The 25516-nt window shown below is 35.5% G+C and overlaps 1 protein-coding gene across 1 annotated transcript; it reads right to left on the reverse strand.

Annotated features, from left to right (window-relative positions):
• Positions 1–24740: 24740 nt before the first annotated feature.
• LOC145736208 (protein CFDP2-like) lies at positions 24741–25187 on the reverse strand. Its single transcript, XM_081990511.1, has one exon. The coding sequence runs from the start codon at positions 25185–25187 to the stop codon at positions 24741–24743; it is 447 nt and encodes a 148-aa protein (XP_081846637.1).
• Between the last annotated feature and the right edge of the window lie 329 nt (positions 25188–25516).

Genomic DNA, 25516 nt, shown 5'->3' on the forward strand with positions numbered 1-25516 from the left:
ATTGCTCAAAAGAAACGTAGTGTATTATTGACTAGCGCCCCCATCTATTCTTTTAAAGCAAGTTTAATTTTTACTTTTATTTTTCACATTAGGTTTTTATGGAGCAAATGGAGTCGTTTTATTTACCACCCAGCCACATATAGCAACATGGCAACATCTATCGGTAGACAAGCATCAGTGTGTAGTAATGAAGCTACTAGATCAATTATAGTCTACTCAGAAGCCTCTCCGGATGAGGAGCGCACGATGTATCCTTTACATTGCGCAAAACTGTTGGGCTGAAGTCCAATCCGACGCGGAACAACTTTACAGCAGCAGAGTCAATACACTTCTGTTATTTCGTTTAAGCACGTTCAATGCCTTTACGCTCTTACTTAATCTCGAAATGGAGTAATACCTTATATTTTGTTTATTTAGCGTAATATTTATTACTTATGTATTGCAGCAATAGCACAGCACACGTGGCAATGCGCAAACTTGCCGTTTTCCTAGCCGATTCCATAGATTTAATTGGCATTCTTTCTGTTATGTATACTATTGTCAAAGTAATACGCATTGTAATGAAGAACAATGAAAGCAAATATGCCCTGGACATTTTTTCGTTTACTTTTGAAATTGGTGAGTTGTCATATTGGGCCCTAAAGTGTTCATTGTTACACAGAAATAATTGTTTAGGATACGCTCTTGAGGACGAACACTTAGTCATTAAATTAAGGTCGATGGTGACAAAGTTTTTCAGTGGAGCCGCCCCTTATTTCCCAATGAAAAAAGTCCTTCTGCTCTTGGGGAAACTCATACTTATATCGTTAGGCGGCATGACAAAGCTAAATGTAGTTTTTTACTGATTTAATTCTGTCTAAACTAAACTTTTAAGATAAACAAAGATTTATTGTTCTTCACCTCCTACTAGTGATTCAGATTTGCTGGAAGCTCAGAATCAAAAGAGAAAAACTAGACCGATTAGACGAGTATGTAAATCTATATTTTTATTTATTTTGGGATTTTTTTTGACTTCCATACACCTAATAAACCATAAAGTTTAAGAACAATTTAAAAAAATAAATCTGTAGTTAATATTTTTTTTGTATAATAATAATAAATATATAATTGTATAAAAAAAAATATTTACCTATTTTGGAGTAAAAAAAGACTAAACACTAAACCTATACTTAAATTAATTATAAAGGGCTACATTGCCCCTGGCTCATGGCGACCCCAGAAAAGTAACCACAGCCCTTGAACTGAAAAAACCATTCCACACATTTTTTTTGTATAAAAAAATATATTTACATATTTCGGAGAAAAAAAAAACTAAACACTAAACCTATACTTAAATTAATTATAAGGGCTACATTGCCCCTGGCTCATGGCGACCCCAGAAAAGTAACCACAGCCCTTGAACTGAAAAAATCATTCCACACAGGCAGTTTGGACAAAATGGACAATGAAGATTAGGAATTCAAAAATGTTAAAACTACCATGATAAGCTGTAAACAGTGACGAGAAATGAACCGTTGATATTCTATTTCAAAAGCTATAGGTGGCGCTGATAATAAGACAACGCGAACGCATGTGACTTACAAAACTGAAATTGACAGATGAACAAGTCTTGTTATCATCTGTCAAAAACGTCACCGTAGCGGTATAAGAAAGGAAACCAAAAGTAAAAGTAAAGAAGCCACTTAAGTTAATTAATTAATAATAATCTTAAAAGTTTTAAGCAGAATTCAAATAAAATCAAAATTATATCAATTATAGAATTAGGAAGCTTACTTTATACATGCGAGACCATTTATACATGATGCCGTACACTATGGGATACAACAAGACAACTGATATACCCCAGGTCCCTGAATTAATGGGGTGGGATCGTTGAAATTACATAGGAAATTCCTGGAATTGTGTTGGACTTTAAAACAGATATTAATGTAGTGTCATTTAAAAATGTTTTTTATTTGTAATGAAACAGTGAAACCAAAAAAGGGTATGGGAAAAATGTTAGTTTCTTTATTTTGGTCAGGTACAATTAAATTTGTGTTAATGTATTTGTTAAAGTGATTGTAATACATTCTATTTATTAAAAAGGTTGGAAAGTTAATATTGAAAGCCATTGTTTTTATCTATGGAAGTTCGGTGTTAATACTATGTTGAAACAAGATTAAATTTTCTGGTTAAAAGGATGATTGGAGTTGTAGGGTATTAAAAACTCAGTGCTGGTTGGTTTGTGGTAGATTGAAAATTCTATGGGGTCAACTGATCTGTAAAGGAGAATGTCAAGATAAGGTAAAATATTTGATAGCCCAATGGTAAACGATCAAACCATGCAAATTATTGATGTAGTTAAAGAAATCTTGCAGTTCAACCGTAGTGCCATTGAAAATACAAATTATGTCATCCACATATCTTTTTTAGAAAATTACCTTGTCAAAATAATGACAATAATAATTTACTTTTCAACCTAAAGTTAGAGACTTGCAAGTGTTGTCTGCACACGTTGAAACGTCATTTCTAGGGGCGTCCTTGAACCCTCACAGGATATGATTCGCTCATCATGCACTGTCCAACTGAACAAATTTTTTCAAGATTTCTTAATGACTAAAAAGAGAATACAAATTTGAGTCCTAACCCAATTCTTTTTGTTTTTTTATTATTTGTGAGAGTTAATACACCTTGTTTTTACTCCAGATTCTTGGAGTAAAAACAATTTTTTGTGTTTTTTTCTTTGCAGTTCAAAAATGCAGTGGTTTAGTTGAATTACTTCAACCTTATTTTAACCGAATAAGCGGACCGATATTGCTCAAAATAAACGTAGTGTATTATTGACTAGCGCCCCCATCTATTCTTTTAAAGCAAGTTTAATTTTTACTTTTATTTTTTACATTAGGTGTTTATGGAGCAAATGGAGTCGTTTTATTTACCACCCAGCAACATGGCAACATCTATCGGTAGACAAGCATCAGTGTGTAGTAATGAAGCTACTAGATCAATTATAGGCTACTCAGAAGCCTCTCCGGATGAGGAGCGCACGATGTATCCTTTACATTGCACGTTCAATGCCTTTACGCTCTTACTTAATCTCGAAATGGAGTAATACCTTATATTTTGTTTATTTAGCGTAATATTTATTACTTATATTTTGCAGCAATAGCACAGCACACGTGGCAATGCGCAAACTTGCCATTTTCCTAGTCGATTCCATAGATTTTATTGTCATTCTTTCTGTTATGTATACTATTGTCAAAGTAATACGCATTGTAATGAAGAACAATGAAAGCAAATATGCCCTGGACATTTTTTCGTTTACTTTTGAAATTGGTGAGTTGCCATATTGGGCCCTAAAGTGTTCATTGTTACACAGAAATAATTGTTTAGGATACGCTCTTGAGGACGAACACTTAGTCATTAAATTAAGGTCGATGGTGACAAAGTTTTTCAGTGGAGCCGCCCCTTATTTCCCAATGAAAAAGGTCCTTCTGCTCTTGTGGAAACTCATACTTATATCGTTAGGCGGCATGAAAGCTAAATGTAGTTTTTTACTGATTTAATTCTGTCTAAACAATGTATATTTTGTAGTGATAAGAAATAAAACCGAAAAAACGCCGGAGTGCGAATTTACCGCCCCAAAAAAGAAGACACTATGGAAATCGCAAGAACAAAGATTTATTCTTCTTCACCTCCTACTAGTGATTCAGATTTGCTGGAAGCTCAGAATCAAAAGAGAAATACTAGACCGATTAGACGAGTATGTAAATCTATATTTTTATTTATTTTTGGATTTTTTTTGACTTCCATACACTTAATAAACCATAAAGTTTAAGAACAATTTAAAAAAATAAATCTGTAGTTAATATTTTTTTTGTATAAAAAAAATATTTACCTATTTTGGTGAAAAAAAAAAAGACTAAACACTAAACCTATACTTAAATTAATTATAAGGGCTACATTGCCCCTGGCTCATAGCGACCCCAGAAAAGTAACCACAGCCCTTGAACTGAAAAAACCATTCCACACATTTTTTTGTATAAAAAAAATATATTTACCTATTTTGGAGAAAAAAAAACTAAATACTAAATCTATACTTAAATTAATTTAGAACGCGTAGGTTGGAACAAATTTATTTAAAATTAAGGGTTTTGTTTTTTGGAACGACGCTCTACACGTCCATGTTTATTTTTATCTGCGGTTTTTTATGGTAATTGCATATATACAAAGAGGCCCAAAAATAAGTTAATTTTAATAAAAAAAAATATTTTTATGTAACCAGTTGGGAAAAGTACTTTTACTCGCTTCGCTCATCCCGCAGAAATCTGCTCGTTATACAGAAACCTAATTTCCCAACGTGTTACCAAAACCATGTCAAGCGAAGAAAGTGGTATTATCAACTAAGGTACCTGTTTATGACAATACCTAACGTATTTTTTCACCCGGAGTAGTATAGCAAGGGGGATACTGGACCATTTTGATGAAGTGGTGAATGCGCAGGTTGGTGGAGCGCGCGGCGGCGCTTGCTGATAACAGGAAATTGAGGACGGTCGGTGGTGATGTCACGTGGATCCCCTTGGAGCCCCCCACCTGTCAAATGTCACTTGTCAAATGTCGTCACGTGCCCCCGTAGACCCCCTATCTCCATAACCCTAACCTAACCCTTTCCAACCCCTACACCACCCCTAATCAACCCCTCAGCGACAACACCTCACAATATTACATTAGAAGGAGAAAAAAACAAAAACTTTTTTATTTAATTTACTTTGCGAACAATTTCACTAAGTGGTAATTGCTCCATAATACAATCCTGAATTATTACACAATAAGCTTTAGTAGATGCGGGTATACCCACTCTTGCTTCAATTTCTATTTTAACATCAATCAAACAGATGATTTTAGGCTATCCTCACGCCGAGAACAGTCAATAACAAAAAGACTGTGGGTTTTAAAAGCAGCATAATCCAAAAGTGTTTCCCTCCTTTCCGCTGAATTAAAGAAACTCTACGCAAATTGTACAGGGTGATTGATTGAGTTTTGACCACCCCCTTAACTTTCTTAATTTTGATTTTAGCAAAAAACGTTAAATATAAAACCAGTAGATATTTAGGTCTATTTTATTTTTAGATAAACAGTTATTATACAGGGTGTCCCAAATTTGAGTAATAAACCAAACTTATGTTTTTTTAAATACGATGACCAACTTTTTATCCGATATTTGAATTCTAGGCCTAATTGATGTAAAATGTCTGTATCGATATTCAACTGTTTCCGCAGCAGCGTCGTTGATTGGTTGAATTTTGACCACCCCCTTAACTTCTTTAATTTTGATTTTAGCAAAAAACGTTAAATACAAAACTAGTAGACATTTAGGTCTACTTTATTCTTAGATTAACAGTTATTATACAGGGTGTCCCAAATTTAAGTAGCAAACCAAACATGTTTTTTTTTAAATACAATGACCAACTTTTTAATCTATATTTTAATTCTACGCCAAATTCTAGGCCTTATTTATGTAAAATGTCTGTATCGATATTCAAATGTTTTCGCAGCAGAGTCCTTGATTGATTGAAATTTAACCACCCCCTTAACTTCCGTATTTTTGATTTTAGTAAAAAAACTAGTTGTAGCAACAGTTATAGATATTTGGGTCTACTTTTACTCTTATATAAACAGTTATTATACAGGCTGCCCCAAATTTGAGTAAATAAATTAAACTTTAATCACATAGTCGAGAAAACATTGTTAAAGTAACAGATGCTGCGGAAACAGTTGACAGACATTTTACATCAATTCCTAAAATTTGACGTAGAATGCAAATATCGGATAAAAAGTTGGTCATTGTGTTTAAAAAAACATAAGTTTGGTTCGTTACTAAAATTTGGGACACCCTGTATAATAACTGTTTATCTAAGAATAAAGTAGACCTAAATATCTTCTAGTTTTGTATTTAACGTTTTTTGCTAAAATCAAAATTAAAGAAGTTAAGGGGGTGGTCAAAATTCAACCAATCAACGACGGTGCTGCGGAAACAGTTGAATATCGATACAGACATTTTACATCAATTAGGCCTAGAATTTGACGTAGAATTCAAATATCGGATAAAAAGTTGGTCATCGTATTTAAAAAAACATAAGTTTGGTTTATTACTCAAATTTGGGACACCCTGTATAATAACTGTTTATCTAAAAATAAAGTAGACCTAAATATCTACTGGTTTTGTATTTAACGAGTTTCGCTAAAATCAAAATTAAGAAAGTTAAGGGGGTGGTCAAAATTCAATCAATCACCCTGTACATAGTTGTAGTGGGCGTCAGCATAATCATTATTGGTAAAATTTAAATTCAATCGCTCATAAGCATAATATTCACCGTTGAGAAATAGTCTGATATCAGATATGTTCAAATTATCAAACTGCGTTATGTCCTTCGTAGCTTGATTAATTCTGTTTTTTTGAAATCCAACGATGATGTAACGAGGGCAATCTACATCTGTAGTTGTTTTCACACTCCAAATCTCTTTTGTAGAACCTCCATTAAGGCTAGGTAATTCATGTAGTTCCCATTTTCGGAATGGAATTAGAATGGGTTTATCGTTACGTAATGATTTTAGCAGCTCAAGTTTAGTTTGATCATTGGGTGCCACATGTTTGACTTTTAATTCATTATTATCAATAGTTAAGGTGAATGTTGTATCATCCTTGGATACGAGAACACTATTAGTGTCAGTTCGTGAACGAACGAATCTAAAAGTGTGTCTTCCACATAATTACTTGATAATCTTGGAAATTGCCAAAAAAGTGTTTTAAGGGTACCCTCATGTAAAAAGTACCATCCGTATTTACTGGCACATTCTCTAGGTAACTCCAGCTGGCCGTTTTTAAATGATTTTTATCACTTGTATTGTAACACAGATAGCCACGAATTAGGCTGACAATTCCGGGATTTTCATCATGTTCAACTTCAACACCGTTTAGTTCATAGGTCATGGAATCAAAGAAAAATCCTGCTGCATTATTCACAAATTTCACATCACCCGTTCCCGCTATTTTTGATAGTTTTCCGTTAATAGACAAAGCTGGCATCGCATAATAGAACCCAGGCATCATTGCGGTTTACAGTTATCTCAATAATATTGTCACGTTAAGGGTTGGTTGAGGGGGAAGAATGCGCAGGATTCCACAGGTAACCCACTTTATTTAAGTAATTGTGCCTTATTGTCTAGATAGTTATCTTACCCCCAGATGGCCAAGATGGCTGGGAGCATGATGTGAAACTGGCTAGGCTGAAGATACACGGAGGGCAGCGCTTTAGCGGTGGTGAATGAACCCTAGACTTAGGTCCGAGGGCATTCACCGAGCCGGCAAAGACGTGAAGAACCTAACAAAGGGAGGTAAGTTGGAACGGCAACTTAAGCTGCGCGCCCACACTATTTCCTTTGCTAGGGCTGATCTAGGGTGTGGCACTTGGTCACCTACTGCTCCACGTTAAGTTCCACAATAGGCATACCCAGACTAACCCACAGATCAGTCAGTGACTTCCCTCTGGGGAAGACCCCAGAGTTCGGTCGTCTGTACGTGCTTTTGGTGCAGTATTTATACCCACATCATGACCCCAATTCGCTAATCTTGCTGACACAAACATGGTACTGGGGGAGACCGGGGCAACTTAGGGTAACGGCACCTAGTGTAATCTTTATGTTACAATATCATTGTTTTGAAAGGATTTTATGTATGGCAAATACGTTCGAAATTCGAATCGCTTGTAGGAAGTCGGTAGAGGTCTAAAATTTGGCTTGACAACATAGCCGATTGAAGATAAGAATAAACTGTTGACGGTAGATAACGTTCCGCTTAGGTTTCGACTCCTGCTGTGCCGCAAGGGAACTGCTGACGGTGTACGATGTACTTGATTTTTATAGGGTGTGATCACTAAGACCATTTTTTTAATTCCAATCGAATAATAATTTCTTCTCCACGAAAATTTACTAAATTAGAATTCTGATCAAGAACTTGTAGAGTAATGTTACTGATATCAGTACGATCGATCGGTAAATATATTAAATTTCGCGGCACCTCGTCAATTGCAAACCCAGGGTCGCTGTTTATCGGAAATTCGTAGATAGTGTGTGAAGGTCGATCGTTGTAGTAAGCTCCTTGTGTTATGTTACTATCAATATGAATGGTTCGTACTTTTACAATGTTTACAGGTAGATCGGATTTATGTATTTCACCAGCCGATGTGAAAACCCTATTTTTTCACATCATCCGGTTAATGAATTCTCCGGTCTAAAGTCTATGTCGAAAGTGGGGTGACATATTTCACACTTTAAGGTATTATTATTTGGCTGCAAGAAAGACGCTGCCTCTCCTTCTTTAACTATAGTGTTTGGTCCTTGTTGAAAGTAGCTTTTTAAATAATTGTATATATCGGTTATTTCATAAGCTCCGGGGGGAATGTTGATGGATTTAGCGGATTTGGTGTTATCTATATAATAAAATATATTGTTGCTTTTTTCGATGTTGGGTATTGTATTATACGAATGGAATCCAATTAAAGCAAGACTATATTGGAAACTTGGGTCCAAACTTATAGGTATGGGAAGGTCTAGAGATAAAGTTGATTGACGTCCTTTTAAAGTGAAGATTAAGGACATACTGACTGGCAGTAGTAGGGTTGTGGGGTATTTTATAGACAACTGTTACTGAAGAACAAAACAAAAATTTTATTCAATTACATTATATAAAAATTCAATACAAAAAAAGTTGAATTTCTGATAACGATCCTTATTGTATAATATGTTAACATTAGAACCAAAGTAACGAACTAGTTCTTGTGGCGGTTTTAATTGGCCGAAACTATCAAAATAATTTACAGTGTTACCATGTTTTTTATATGCTACCCAGTGAGTACCTTTATGAACTGAAGAGTCTAAGTTGACTATACCACATTCCCCATATTTAATAGTGTTACGAGTTTCCCGTGGGTTTTCACAAAGTCAGTTTAACTCAACTATTAATAAATTTATTTACACTTTAAAACACTCCGTACAATAATTAATTCAGCTACTAAAAACACTACTACAATTCCACAATTATTCCACTATTTAAACTTTACCGCGATCCCAAATTCACTACTCCTGCCGTCTGAAACCGCTTCTTTTATATTCGCAAACCACGTTCTAGAATGACCGCGAAACGCTTCGCAATTTGCATCGAACATTTCCAACATTTCCAAGATTCTTGCAGGTGTGGCGCTTCCTAACAGTGGCCTACTTTAACACGCGCCCGGCCAGATATTGCGGCGCATCGGTTTCATCCCGAAGCGAGTGGTCGTTCAGAAGTATCGAGCATAGTAGGCCCAAACCGTAACACTGCCCCCCTCTTAAAGCTGATCGTCCCGATCCGCTTCATCTAATCCCTGGTATTTCTTGAGTCTGTCCAGATGGACAATTTTCATCTTGTCTTTGGGGCTGCGTTGGACTCTGTACACGACGCCGTTTAACCTTTTTACCACATTGTAAGGTCCCTCCCAGACAGGTGTTAATTTCGGTGATTTGCCTTTCTTCCTCTGAGGGTTAAACAACCAAACTTTATCATCCTTCTGGAACCCTCCCGAATTGGCCCTCAGATCATAACGAGCTTTCATCTTATCGCTAGCTATATTCAAACTTTCCCTGACCAGATCATGGATGTTTAGTAATCTGTCTTGCAACTCGTCAACGTAGTTCTCAATGTTCGTGCTTTGGCCTGTTGGAGATCCGAACACCACATCACATGGAAGTCGAAGTTCTCGACCAAACAGAACTTTAGATGGTGACTGTCCCGTTGAGTTGTGGACTGCTGCTCTATAAGCCATCAAGAAGAGCGGACTATGCTGGTCCCAATCTTTCTGATGCTGATCAACAACCTTTGAGAGATGTTGCTCTATGGTCTTATTAAATCTTTCGACCATTCCATCCGACTGAGGATGAAGCGGCGTTGTTCGGGTCTTCCTAATGCCTAGCAGGTCACAGAGCCTCTGAAAGAGCATAGTAGGTCCAAACCGTAACAATAGTTTTTGGGAAGCGTATCTCGCATAAAGACCCCTCTAAAATGAGGTATTTGCAATTGTTTTATATAATTTAAAATTTCATAATTGCTCAAGGCATGTTTGGGGAGGGCTATTGGAAGTTTGTTTTTTTAAATAGTCCAAATCCCCGTTGCGTTTTTTTCAGATAAAGTCCCGAGCCTTTCACCCCAATTTCCTCAGTTTTCTTTTTACCTCCTGTTAGTATATTTTTTGCATTTGTAATATCAATGACATTCTTGGCGACAGTTGATGTACCCCCAGCCAGTGCTCCAAGCGCTCCTAACGCCGAGAGAATTGGTAAAAGTAGTAATATTCCCCCCAATAATTTATCATCAAAAGGGATGCTTCGGGGAATTCGAATTTTTCTTTTACCTCCAGCTTTCTTTATAGCAACACGCGCTGCACGAAGAGCATGTAAGGATGATTTTCTTAACAATTTACCGTTCTTATCATTTAACAATTCATTCTTATTTGTAAGTAGTTCAGTCAACGACTTGGCAGTAGGTCTTAAAATGGTGTTGAATGATAGGGTTTTCTTTGCTTCCTTTTTCATGCCCATTCCCTATTGTCTTTTTACTTTCATAGTGTTTGTAATTAGCCACGCAGCACTTTTTTCACCAAAACTTGAATTTTTCGCCTTAACACGGTTCCAAGCTTGATTTTCTAATATTGCATCAGCTTTATGTAATATATGTCTTGTAATAATTTATTTTTGCTGTATGCAAGATCGTGCTCTTTGCAGGCACTATCTAAAGGATTAACTCCAGGGTCTCCTCTAGCTAAGCGTTCTTTCACACGAGTTCCGTTTCCGCACCACTGATAGGAAGGTAGATGTAGTTCAAAGGGTAATTTGTTAATTAAGGAGTTGACAATACCCGGACCTGTGTGCTCTTGGATTATTAGCATACTACTGAAGTTACCTTCTGTAATGCAGCTATATAAATAGGTTGTTCACCTAAAGCAAGAACCATTTTCTCTACGAATGGAGGTAGTGCTGCAAGACATAGACCTCCCAATAGAGAATTTAGACTTTAAAACAACTGAAGATGTAAAGCATCGCAAATTATTAACATTAATACACACAATTAATAACTGTTTTCGGCAACTAATTTGTGGGCGAAGTGGTTGTGGAACCTGTTTTTATCGTTATTGTTTAATGTGAATGGATTACGATTTGAAAATGTGTATGTGTATTCAAAATCTCTTTTTCAACCTAAATATGCGCTACTGGAGGAAGTGTTAAAAAATGTTAAAGGTGTGGGGTATTTTCCCTTTACAGATAATGATGAGCTAATTGACTATCAAAATGCTAAAAAGAATTCCATATTTATATTTGATGATATTGCATGTGAAAAACAGGATAAAATACGTCCATATTTTTCAATGGGTCGACATAATGACATTGATGTTGTTTACATTTGTCAAACGTATTCGAAAATATCTAAACAATTAATCAGAGATAATTGCAATATAATAGTTTTGTTTAAACAAGATGATGTGAATTTGAGACATGCTTTTGATGAACACGTGTCACCAGACGTGACTTTAATTCTAACGCAACAACAACAGCAATAACCACTATAGCACTAACAACTAGTTCAACCTCATCACGAACTAAAACCTAAGAAATTGTTTGAGGCGGAGGAGGAGGAGGAGGGAGATATGAGGATATAAATAATGAAACCAAAATAGAGCAGAATAGTGATGACACAAGTGATGACTATTATGAATCTTCTGATTCTGACTACTCTAAGATTGCACAAACATACATTACATTTAATAAAGCTGTGGGTAAATGGACTTTAGGAAAGTCAGATCTCAGTTTTAACGATAATGGTGATATAATTGTAAACGGTACACGATTTAAAGGAACTACGGGGCTTTACAATTTGTTGTTTTACAAAGATCTAAGTGATTTTTCAACCAGCGACCATGAGAATTATAAAAAAATTGTAAATCTGACTAATTTATACAGAACAGACTTTCTACCTGGTGGGAAAATAAAGGGAAGTTCATCTGCTAAATATAAGAATCTTGTTCGTAATTATCTATTACCTGCTCCCACACCTCAGAAAAAAGGTGGTGAAGTAAAAATGATTTATAATACAAATCCAGTTGACTATGTATGGTGGAATAATGTCAATGAACTAGTTGACCGATTACGCTACGATTTACGCGTTATATGCATCGAAAGAGGCCGGCAATACTTCCCATGATAATGAAATCGCATCAATAATTGAGGAACTTAAAGAAGCAAATATTATTTATTTAAGTAGGTAACGTCTCATTATGAAAATGAGTCTTGATAATTTAAAACCGCCTATAGACGAAAATGATGCAACTACTAAGGAATATGTAAATAATTTATTGTCAACTCGAATGGAAGAGATAAATAATGAAGTTGTTAAGATGCATGATCTACTTAAGCAACATGAAACTACGTTAAAAGATCTTCAATCTACTCTGTATTTCCTTTTTTACCAAAAAAATAGAAAAAATTTACGGCCGCCTATGACAAATCTCACAATAGTTGGATAGATATTAGTAATAAATCATAATGCACATGGGCGTTAAACTAATAAAAAATAACACACACACAGCTTATCACTCTAAAGTTCAATTTTCATTAAAGCAACATGTGTAGTGAAGTATTAGATCAAGATGTTACTGAGCTTTTAAATATGTATGAGAAAGCTTCGCATAAAAACATTGCATTTAATGGGGGCAGTCAACCAGAACAAGAGTGTTATCTGCTGAACACCACTTTTGCATGCCCCAGTAGCGGATTTTACATTTGTATTGGACTTAATATGTCAAAGGATTTTCAACCAACTATAAGGATTCCAGTGGCAAACGGTACATTTTGTTTTACCGAAAGTGAGTGGAAACACCTCATTATCAATCTTCAGTGGTTTAAAAACAATTACTTTAAGAATAGCAATGACGTCAGCATGCAAGTTTCATCCTGCAACGGCTTAATTACGACACACCTAATGAATGATAACACTAAAGTTCTTGCGTTAACCAATCAGGACACCACATTGTACTTAACGGAAAGTAATGTATGCGATTTGTGCATTATTGATTGGTTTTTTATAGACACTAAAAAGTTAAAAATATTGGATTTTGCCAAATATTATTATAATTTTGGAAATGTATTTCACGACTATATAACTGTTAATAATGTTTCTGTAGATAAAATTGAAGCTCTTGTACGCTTTTTTTGTAATATTAATTCTCATGTAGAAACATATTGTATAAGGGAGTGTTTAGCTAATAACAAAAAACAGCTTATACAAGACAAAACAATAAAACCATGAAAACGTGATTGAAGTATTTCACTGGAACCCTAACCTATGACAAATAAACCAGTTTTAAATTAATTGTATATCACTTTCTTAATCATATCACTCATAACTTCCTTGCAGTAATGAAGTGCTTAATTGTGTTTTTGGTTTTAGTTAGCAGTTGTTGTTGTGATGCTAATTTTAGTGCTACAGATTATTAAGCCTAAATATGGTTATCTTAATATTTCAAGTGCAAGTGAAAACGCTCAAACAGATCTAACGGATGCCTTAATGGCATTTCAAGAATATTACAGCTTAAATGTAAATGTAATTCTTGATGATGAAACATTAGAATTTATGAAAAAAGCTAGATGCGGCGTGAGTGACAATGCATTTTTAATTCAGGGAAAATGGGCTAAACAGAAAAATGGTATCTAGGTACGGATAAAGCACCTTCAAATGAGCACAGCGTTATAGAGGTTTTAATACATGAGATTGGTCATACGCTCGGACTAGGACATTCGGCTGTTCCCACAGCAGTCATGTATGCATACTACAACGGTAATTCACGCTTACACCACGACGATATTTTGGCTATTCAAAGTTTATGTAAAGGTAGTCAATGATACTCCGGCAAGTTACCTGTATTCAATATATATTTGCTGAATAAATCGCTTATATTTATCGTACTCTATTATGCCTACTCATACAATATAATATAGGTTGCTGTGTATACATAAAATACTTATAATAGCGAACCGATTGATGCAATACGATTAATAAGAATACTTAGCTATGCATGTCAATGAACTGTTACAACTTCAACTAACTATGTTACACCTCCTTTTCCTAGAGAATGACCTTTGCTATGGCCACTTGCAAAGGGCACTTTACTAAAAAAAAGGTTACTGATGCCAAGTTAATTAAAACTGTTTAAAGTTAATTTAATTACAAATTTGCAATCTTTAGTACTTAAAGCTATACACTCTCAAAATATAGTTACTTTTACGATAAAATTTTCTCTGTACCTACTACTTTTCCGACTATAGCAATAACATAAAGTATAGTCAGTGGTACTTTAACTTAACCTAACCTAAATATATTTCTATCCCAATTTGCGTATAATTCATGTGTTTTAAACAGTAAAAACCAACAATAATAATACCAACCACCCATTAAGATTCTGCCCACCATAAAAAACAGTAGGAATACTAATGACTGAACACTTCGCACGTTGAACACTACCGGCACGATGAATGCTAAGAATAGTATAATATACCTATAAATTAAATGTACGTACAGTATTTAGGGTATTTACACTGTGTACTTTCGATATTTATAATAGTTACAATATTTACAGACAGGCCTGTTTATCTAACTTAGAACTAAACTTAATTATCAAGAGACATTATATTTCTTAATTCTATTTTTATGAACCTTAATCTGCTTGTTGTTATTGTCTTTAACAATGCAATTTGGACCTTCAATTAATATGACTTCAAACGGACCATCAAACCAAGAATCTAGTTTTTGACGATCTTCGTTGGTTATAAGCACAAAATCTCCCGGGCTTATTTGGAGTCGACTAGTTTGCTGATCATAATGCAACTTACGCTTTTGTTTGGTTTTTTCAAGAAAGTCTCGAGCTTTATTTTGCGCTAACTGCAACCGAAACCGAAATTCTTGATCATACGATTCTAAATTGTATAAAGGATCTACACGAGAACCATTGAATATTTCAGGTAGGTCTGCTCTTTTACCAAATACTAGCTCGAAAGGTGTGTAGTTATGATAAGTACTAGGAGTCGTATTATAACAAAAAGTGTAATAATTTGTCCATATATCCCAATCTGTATGAGCTTGATCAATGTACATTCGCATAAATTCATTAAGAACTCTATGGTTTCTCTCGCATCCACCTATGGACTGACTGTGATACGCAGTGCTAGTTTTATGCGGCGTATTTAACATTTTTGCTAAACTTTCAAAAATTTTATTCTTGTATTCTGTTCCTAAATCAGTTCTTACTTCTTTTATAGGTCCATATACTAAGATAAATTTTTCAAAGATAGCTCGTGCTACTGTGGAAGCTTCTTTATTGGGTATTGGAAGTATTACGATGTATTTAGTTAGTTCACATTGAAGCGTCACTGCATAACAGTTATTGTGATTTGATTTTTGAAGTGGTCCTATTGTATCTATACAGACAATGTCCAAAGCTTTTTGAGGAGTTGGAGTCAAAATTAAAGGTTCTATGTGTTTAACGGCGGCTTTATTTACCTGACACTTATGACACTGCCTAACATATTTAGCGATGTCACGTGACATATTTTTCCAGAGATAAAATGACCTTAATTTTTTCAATAATCTTTTCTGGCCACAATGTCCACCTAACATAGGATCATCATGAAATTGTTTGATTAAGTTAAGTTTCTCGTCATTGTCTTTGATTAATTTTCTTTCTTTACATAAAACAATTTTAACTTTTGAAAGTATTTTATGCCCTACTTCCTTTAATTCATTTACGGTGCACCGTGTGAAAATCTTGTCATTTAAATTCAATCGCAAATGTGTAAACTTACTATCACCAGCCATGTTATTCATCTTAGACAATAGTTTCGGTAATGAAAAATTGCCATTAGTAATTGAAAGCCCACAACGAGCGCTCTTTTTGCGATAATTAATAATAATGTGAATGCATTCTTTATCAATTTCAAATCTTAAGGAAGGAAATTTCAATACATTATAATTATTAAGGGCTTCATAAATCTGAGGTTCTTCAGTACGTGATAATTGTTTATCCCCAGTAGTAGTGTGTTTATTAAAATTTTGGTTTGTCTTAGTCATTGATCTGGTAATTGCTAATATTTGAGCCGTGTTTCTGATTTCCTGCAAATCCGAAATATTTATTCGAGATAAGGCGTCTGCGCCTACATTATCTGTTCCTTTTATATATTCTATATCAAAGTCAAAGTCTTCTAAATCCAATCGTATTCTGGTTAATTTGGACGACGGGTCTTTCATAGAGAATAAGTAAACAAGAGGTCTATGGTCTGTTTTTACTAAAAATTTTTGTCCATATAAATAACAACGAAAGTACTTTATTGCCCAGTGAATAGCTGTGAGTTCTTTAAGAATAGTTGGTTTGTGAGACTCGCTTTTGTAAACATACGAGATGCATAAGCTATAGGTAGTTCCTGACCATTAAAATTTTGTGAAAGAACTGCACCACAAGCAAGTTGGGATGCGTCAGTAACTAAAATAAACTGTTTTGAGAAATCCGGATATTGCAAAATGCGAGGACTAATTAGTGCTTGCTTTAAACGGTTAAATGAACTTTCGCATTCGCTTGACCATACGAACTCAGCATTTTTCTTAGTTAGCGAATTTAAAGGTAATGTGATAGTTGCAAAATTTGGTATAAACCTTCGATAATAGTTGCGAAAGGCAACGAACCTTTTTACCTCATCAGCAGCTCGCGGCGTCGGATATTTGTTTATAATATCGTACTTAGTTTCATCGGGCAAAATACCTTTGTCTGTTATTTTATGACCTAGAAAAGTGACCTCTTTTCTAAAAAAATTGCATTTCTTGGGATTTAATTTCAAATTGTACTTTCTGCAAGTTTCAAAAACGCTTTTTAAATTATTCAAGTGATGTTTTTCTGAACAGCCTATTACTATTAAATCGTCCATATATAAAAAAGCTTTTTCTGGAGTTATTCCGGCAAAAGCAATAGACATCATTCTTTGAAAACTGTTGGGACTGACTGAAAGTCCAAAAGGCAATCTGGTAAATCGATATGAACCCTTATCGCTGCTAAATGAAGTCAAATCTCGCGATTCTTCATCTAAAGGTATCTGATGGAATCCTGATAACAAATCGACTACTGAGAACCACTTTGCTCTACCAAGTTGATCTAAAATATCGTCTATGCGATTAATCGGAAACTTGTCTCCTATAAGTACCTTATTTACAGCTCTAAAGTCAATACATAATCTCCACGCTTTCTGATCAGTTTGCGATTTTTTAGGAACCAATAGAACCGGACTATTGTATGCTGAGCAAGATGGTTCGATTATATTATTATGTAACAATTTTTCAACTTGTCGATTTGTTTCATCTTTAAGTGCTCTGGGAGCTCTATAATTTTTAATATAAATTGGTTTTTTGTCAATAACTTTTAATTTTTGTGTGTAAAAGTTGTTAAATGTTAATTTATCTGTTTCTAATCCAAAAACGTCTGAATAATCTTCGCAAAGTTGTAGCAGATCTTTTTTAACAAAGTCTGGGACATCTTGATTAAGTTCTTTTAAGAGTTGAACATGTCTATCTTGATTTTCTGTTTCTATGTTGTAAATGTTAAATTTATCGAGACTGATAGTTTCAAGATTAGATATGTCTACAGTTACATTTTCAAATGTTGTGTTTAAGATTTTTACAAGCGGATGTTTTTGAGATACTATACTACGAGCTAAGTATACACCAGGCTTTAATTCTTTATTTAACACCACAACGTCGTGTGTCAAATGTTTCAAAACGTCGATCTCTCTAATAACTTCACATCTAGAAGGAATATGGTACACATTCTTTTCAGGACTGCTTAAAATTGGAATTGTTAACTTTTTGTGTTTTAAGTGTACCGTCATATTCCACTTAGAATAATCTATTATTGATTGGTAAGCAACTAAAAAATCTCTACCCAATATTCCGTCACATGGTATTGGAACATTAGAATCAACTATATGAAATTTGTGAGGTAACGTACACCCTTGGATAAAAATATTTGTGTTTGCAACACCTAATGAATTAGTTAGGTCTTCTGTGATACCTTTGATGCTAGTGGCTCGAGAAAAATCAACTATTTGATCAGGATTTACTGATAAACGTTTAAAAATTGATATGTCAGCTCCGGTGTCTACTAGTAGCGTACTAACTGAACCAGTCATTTCTAACTCAACTTTCACAAAATTTGAAAATGTCAGAGTAAAACTATACAGGGTGTCCCACGACGAAAGACCTCGATTGATATTGGAAAAAGTATAAATAGGAGAGTTTTGAAACTGTAGGATACTGATGTGGGCATGCCCAATCCAACTAAAATATTTTCAAGATGGTTGCACTTCCGCTTATACCGGAAGTCGATCACAACTTTCTTATTTTAAATAGAACACCCTATATATTATATCATATTTGGATTCCTCACAAAATTCTGACCAACTTTTGTATAGAATGCCCTATGTCTATCTCTAGCCGTTTTCGAAATATTTGATGATTTTCCAAAAAAGTGACAGTTGCAACGCTCAACATATTTTTGTACTATGTTAAAACCGTATTTCATTTTGCAATGAAACTTTGGGTTATTGTAAATAAAGGATCGTTTTATTAAACTGAGGGTGCGTAACGACTCATTTGTATACAGGGTCGTCAAAAAAAAATCATAAACTTGCCACTAAAAAAAATTAAAAATCTCAAGTTTTTTAAATGGAAACCCCCATTTTTTATGACGGAATCATTTTGAGCATTAAAAATTACTATAAGTTTCAATTTACTTGCCTATACCTAAATCCAACCCATTTCGTTTTATTTGAGAATAAACATTTTTTTATTAGGCTGCATGCTCGGCTGCATGGTTGGGATTAGCTGGTACTCTAGTTAGCCATGCTTTTGACACACGGTGATATTGGAGAACTGCAAAGCATGTTATGTTGAGCGTTGCAACTGTCACTTTTTTGGAAAAACATCAAATATTTCGAAAACGGCTTTACCGTACACAAACATTGTACACAAAAGTTGGTTAGAAATTGCAATTTCTACATTTGTATTATTAAGGATTGGTTTTGTTTTAATAGCTTTTATCTTCACAGATCCCGTATTCTTAAAATTTTCAATTATTTGCTTGACAGCTTTTCGTGATGGCTTTGGTTTTTCTGGATAACGAGCGGCAAATACCTCACATGTTCTACTCACAACTTTATCACATTCTCCGTAAATAATAAACAGATTTAAGTAATCTTGGTTTGAATAACGTAACCGCGACGGCATATTTGCAGTTGTCAAAACACTCAAAACTAGTGTTATTAACATGCCCTGCAGGTCTCCAATATCACCGTGTGTCAAAAGCATGGCCAACTAGAGTACCAGCTAATTCCAACCATGCAGCCGAGCATGCAGCCTAATAAAAAAAATGTTTATTCTCAAATAAAACGAAATGGGTTGGATTTAGGTATAGGCAAGTAAATTGAAACTTATAGTAATTTTTAATGCTCAAAATGATTCCGTCATAAAAAATGGGGGTTTCCATTTAAAAAACTTGAGATTTTTCATTTTTTTTAGTGGCAAGTTTATGATTTTTTTTTGACGACCCTGTATACAAATGAGTCGTTACGCACCCTCAGTTTAATAAAACGATCCTTTATTTACAATAACCCAAAGTTTCATTGCAAAATGAAATACGGTTTTAACATAGTACAAAAATATGTTGAGCGTTGCAACTGTCACTTTTTTGGAAAAACATCAAATATTTCGAAAACGGCTAGAGATAGGCATAGGGCATGCTATACAAAAGTTGGTCAGAATTTTGTGAGGAATCCAAATATGTAATAATATATAGGGTGTTCTATTTAAAATAAGAAAGTTGTGATCGACTTCCGGTATAAGCGGAAGTGCAACCATCTTGAAAATATTTTAGTTGGATTGGGCATGCCCACATCAGTATCCTACCAAATTTTCAAAACTCTCCTATTTATACTTTTTCCAATATCAATCGAGGTCTTTCGTCGTGGGACACCCTGTATATGGTTACATATCGCCCAACCGAGTCGCTTCTTGGCTCGATTGGTGCTCCAATCCGTTTCCCGACTCCGAAAAGCCAACAAAATTAGGACTAGAGCCTCTATAGTACCTAGCAGATGTGTTACCACGATTAAAACCTCTATTAAATGTGCCTCTGCTTCTATTACTGCCTCTAAATTGTTCTCTATTGTTTCCAAAATTATTAGAATTTCTATTGTAACTGTTAGAATATCTATTGAAACTCCTATCGAAATGCTGGTTATAACTATTATTACGTGGACCTGTGCCCCTAAAGTGACGTCGCGCATTATGAAAATTGTTTTGCCTAAACTGAAAAATATTTGCCGAAGACGGTGCCAACGAACTAACACTTTCAACCGTGTACCGTTGGGCAACTTCCGCTGGTACGCCCTCTGTAATATAGGCTGTTTGTAATTTTTGCGCTAATGCGTCCACTTCAGAAGCATATTTTGCGGCTTCTTTATCGTTTTGTTTCAGATGTAAAATTTTTGCAGTCAATAATTGTGAAGTTTCGCCTTTAATCGAATTTTGAAGTTTAAAAATTATGTCGTCAATTGTATTTTCATTCGTAATAAGACTTCGCGCTTTTCCGGTCAAACGAGTTTTCACGAAAGCTACAGCGTTAGCAAGTTGATTTTCGCAATTGTTTTTAAGTAAAGTTAATGCATCTAAAAATGACTGTAAATTTTCGGAGTTACCATCGAATTGACTTGGAACTAATTTACTAGCCAAACTAAAAAATTCTACGGTGTTTGTCGACATTTTTGATATTTCAACGATACTTTTTAAACGTTCTAGCAGTGTTTGTCTGGAATTAAAATTTAGTTTTTCAGTTTCTTTTATATAGGGCGCTGCTGCTGCCAATAATTCCTCTGGGCTCTGACTCTCTTTTAAAACTTGAGTTTTAAAGTTGCTTAACTCTTTTTCGATTAAACCAATCTGTACAAGTAATTTATTTACTCTGTCTAAATTTCCGCGTCTCTCGGTAGATTCTTTATTGATATTACTTGAAAAGCTTTTTGCAGCTTCGTAAATTTTCTTAACTTCTGTTAATCCTTTACTAGTCATTTATCAAAAATAATCAAATTGATCCAAATACTGCAGTTCAAAGATAGTAACTACAGAATAGTCATATAGACAATAATACCTATAATAAAATTTTTAAACGCCTGAATTGAAATCAACTTAAAAGTTTCATTATAAAACCCAGTTTAATAAACTATTTACTACGACTAATTATTGCTTACTTTTCTTTTGCACAGTTACACACAAGAACTTAACACTGAAGACACTTGAGTTTGTGCACAATAAACAGTACATCACTATCACTGTACATACGCGCACACGCTTACCGGAACAGCTCTTCCGTTTACTTACTCAACATTACGTTTCTCTTATAGATGCTAAAGAGACTGCTGCCATGTCGCGGCGGATCTGCTTCTTCATATTTTTCTTGACAGCCCGAATAATTCTCCACAATAAGAGCATTGCCAACATAGCGAAAATAAGATACAGAATCACTTTGACGTCTTTAGTGATGTTGTACTCAGCTTCTTGTACTATAAAATTGGAGTTAACTACGCCATTTTCCGTTACTTCTTGCTTGGTATCTTTTGACTTGGTTTGCCCCATCTTAGCTCACATTTATACCACGCTCAGCTCCTAAGCAGATTTGTCGGCATCGGATACATTACGAAACACAACCAATGGCACTACACTTTTCTTTTAACTTTTACTTTTTACTATTTAATCAGAAGTCCACGAAAAATTAGCAGGATCGCCATGTAAAGGTAGTCAATGATACTCCGGCAAGTTACCTGTATTCAATATATATTTGCTGAATAAATCGCTTATATTTATCGTACTCTATTATGCCTACTCATACAATATAATATAGGTTGCTGTGTATACATAAAATACTTATAATAGCGAACCGATTGATGCAATACGATTAATAAGAATACTTAGCTATGCATGTCAATGAACTGTTACAACTTCAACTAACTATGTTACATTTATATGGATAAATAAATCTACTCCAACAACAACTACAACTACCACCATGTCATCTCACACCCTGTATAAGCCTACTCAGACTACTACCGTGCACACACCCTATAAACAACCACTCTTACCGTACCAGCCTGAAATTAAGCCGCAACTTGATATATGTGATGTAAATCCAAGTGATTTGTTTTTCTTAATAATGCATTATAACTTATATATCCTACATTCAGATCAAATATGGATTATGGATTTCTTCTTCTTCCAATGCGTATCCACTAATGGATGTTTGCGATAACATTTTCCATTTCTTCCTTATTTCTTGCGGTGTGTATCAGCGACTGTACATCGTTCAGCCCTGTCCACTGTCTGATATTTCGCAGCCAAGACATTTTTTTCCTTCCGATCCCTCTGCGGCCTTCGATCTTGCCTTCAATCAATAGATGTAAGAATTGATATTTCGTGTTTCGCATTATATGCCCCAGGTATGCCTTTTTCTTTTCTTAATCGATTCAAACAGTTCACGTTGTCTGTTGACTCGTCTTAGAACTTCTTCATTTGTTAGTCTAGCCGGCCAGGGTATCTTCAGGATTCTGCGATACAGCCACATCTCGAAAGCCTCCAATTTGTTGATTGCAGCCGCCTTCAATGTCCAACCTTCTATACCGAGAAACGTAGCATTTAGTAAATCTGAGCCTTAGGTTAAGGTCAAAATCGGAACAGGTAAGCACTCTTGGAAGACTTAGGAATGCCTGTCGAGCTTGTTCAATGCGACATTTTATTTCCTTGTCTGATGTCCAGTCTTCAAAAAGCCAGATGCCCAAGTATTTAAATTTATCTACTCTTTCTATGGGCCTTGCATTAAATGTTATGGTGGAGTTTCCAAACATATTTTGGTTTCTAGAGATAATCATAAACTTTGTTTTTTTGGTGTTGATATTTAAGCCCATTGATTTGCTCTGTTCTCCTGCCTTGTTGACCAGTTGTTGTAGATCGTGTATGTTATCAGCAATTAAGGCCGTGTCGTCAGCATAGCGGATGTTGTTGATCCACACTCCATTGACTTTGATTCCCATTTCCACGTCTTCCAGGGCCTCTTGGAATATTGCTTCCGAATATAAGTTGAATAGGAGTGGAGACAGCACACATCCCTGTCGTACCCCCCGTCTAATCTGTATGGCGTTGGACATATTATTGCCTAGTTTGATTCGCGCTGTTTGGTTCCAATATAGGTTTTCAATGCATCTAATATCCTTTTGGTCTATATCCACAGTTTGTGGTGTTGTACGCGGTCAAATGCCTTTTCATAGTCTATGAAACCTAGGCACACATCCTTTCTCTGATCATAGCAGTTTTGGAGAAGCACTTGTGTTGCAACTATCGCTTCACGAGTACCTAACCCCTGTCTAAACCCAAACTGCGAGTCGCCTACGTCTCTTTCACATTTCTTGTAAATTCTCTGGTGTATGATTTTAAGGAATATTTTTAAAGTGTGGCTCATCAGGCTAATAAGTCTATGATCTTCACATTTTTTTTGCATTGGTCTTCTTAGGCAGAGGGATAAAAGTAGAGCACAGCCACTGTTTGGGGTAGTGACCTGTCTCATATATAGTATTAAATAATTTATGTAGTGCTGTGATGCCTCTTCCATCTAGGAGTTTAAGTATTTCTGAAGGAATTTCATCTGGGCCAGCCGCTTTGTTATTTTTTGAGATACGTATGGCGTTTTCAATCTCGCCCTTAGTGATCGATGGGCCGGTGAGAGTTATTGGTGCCAGCTGGGGGTCTGTCGTCGTCAAAAAGTTCTTCAATATACCTTTCCCAGACATTGTTCTTTTCTTTGCTGTCGAGGACTATTTGGTTGTTATTATTTACTGTTACAGTTGATCTCATTTTTTTATACATGCCAGCGCTCTCGTCCAGCTTTTCGTGCAGATTAAAATTGTCGTGTTGATTTTGCAGCTGTTCTATTTCTGAGCATTCACGTTTAAGCCATTCGTTTTTTGCTATTCTAATCTTTGATCTTATTAGTCTCTGAATTTCTTTGTACATGTTGTTGTCCGCCTTGTCCTTGTGCTTTCGACGTTCGTCCATTAACAACAAAATCTCATCCGTCATCCATTTTTGCTTTTTGCTCTTTGTCCTATATCCTAATCTGTTTTGCATTGAGTTTGTTGCAATATTTATCCATTATCTTTGTTCAAGATTGCGTTGGCTCTTCTCCAATAATCGATGTTATTGTTTGAATTTGTGTGTTTATCTCATTACACATCTCAGATTTTATTATTGGATCTCTCAATTTTTCCAACGCCACCCGTCGTTGTGTGGTTGGCTTTCTTTGACTTGACAAGGAAGTTTTCAAGACGGCCACCAACAGTACATGGTCAGAAGGTACATCCGCCCCAGGATATATGACGGCACTCTTGATGGTTGAGCCGAATCTCTGGTTAATTAGGATGAAATCTATTTGGTTTCGCACTAAATTATGTAGTCGGTCCGCTGGGGACTTCCAGGTATAAAGTCGGCGAGGGTGTAGTTGAAACCATGTATTTGTTATTTTCATGTTTTCTTCTTGGCAAAATTAAAGTCGGTCACCTCTCTCATTCCTTTCTCCAAGACCGTACGATCCAACCAGCCCCTCAACTCTGCCCCTACCTATTTTGGCATTGAAGTCGCCCATAATTATGTTGACGTCGTGTTTTTTAGTCAGTTTAAGCAATTCTTTGACTTCATCATAAAAATTTTCCCCATCATGGTCCGGCAAATCCGCGGTTGGTGCATATACCTGTATTATATTAAGATCGCTTGGCCTGGCTCTAAGCTTCAATAAGGTAGTACGGTCCGAGTATGGGACGAAGTCCACGACAGATTTCAATAGTTCTTTAGTTATAATGATTCCTACACCCTTCCTATGTTTTGGGTCCTCATTACCAGAGTAGAAGAATACTCCGCCATCCACATTGCACTCTCCCACACCAGGCCACCAGGTCTCAGCAACGCCTAGGATATCTAGTTCGAGTCTGTTCATTTCTCGTGTGAGGTTTGCCAGTTTTCCAGCCTCAAATAGGCTTCTTACATTCCATGTTCCTATCTTCAGTGGTTTCCTCAGGTTTGTTCTTATATTTGTTACATTTAAAGCCGTTCCCCCCGGAGATCCGATTGGGAAACTATTTATAACTCCGGAAAATTTTGAATTAAATGTACTCATGTTATTGTCTTGGGAAAGAGTAATAAAGGTGGTATCCCGTTGCCTTCCTTTATGCCAAATCTTGGCTTGTATATCGGCCGCCCATTCTGGGTCAGACGCCGTTTGCTACCGCCCAATCTGGGAACAGACGTTGCCGTTGCGCTAGTTTT

This window comes from Ips typographus, linkage group LG12 (genome assembly GCF_016097725.1).
Source record: "Ips typographus isolate SLU linkage group LG12, UJ_Ityp_2.0, whole genome shotgun sequence".
NCBI lineage: Eukaryota > Metazoa > Arthropoda > Insecta > Coleoptera > Curculionidae > Ips > Ips typographus.

Bases quoted from the DNA above. Each gene is read 5' to 3' on its own strand.
- LOC145736208 (XM_081990511.1), bottom strand. From the start codon at position 25,187: ATGAACAGACTCGAACTAGATATCCTAGGCGTTGCTGAGACCTGGTGG.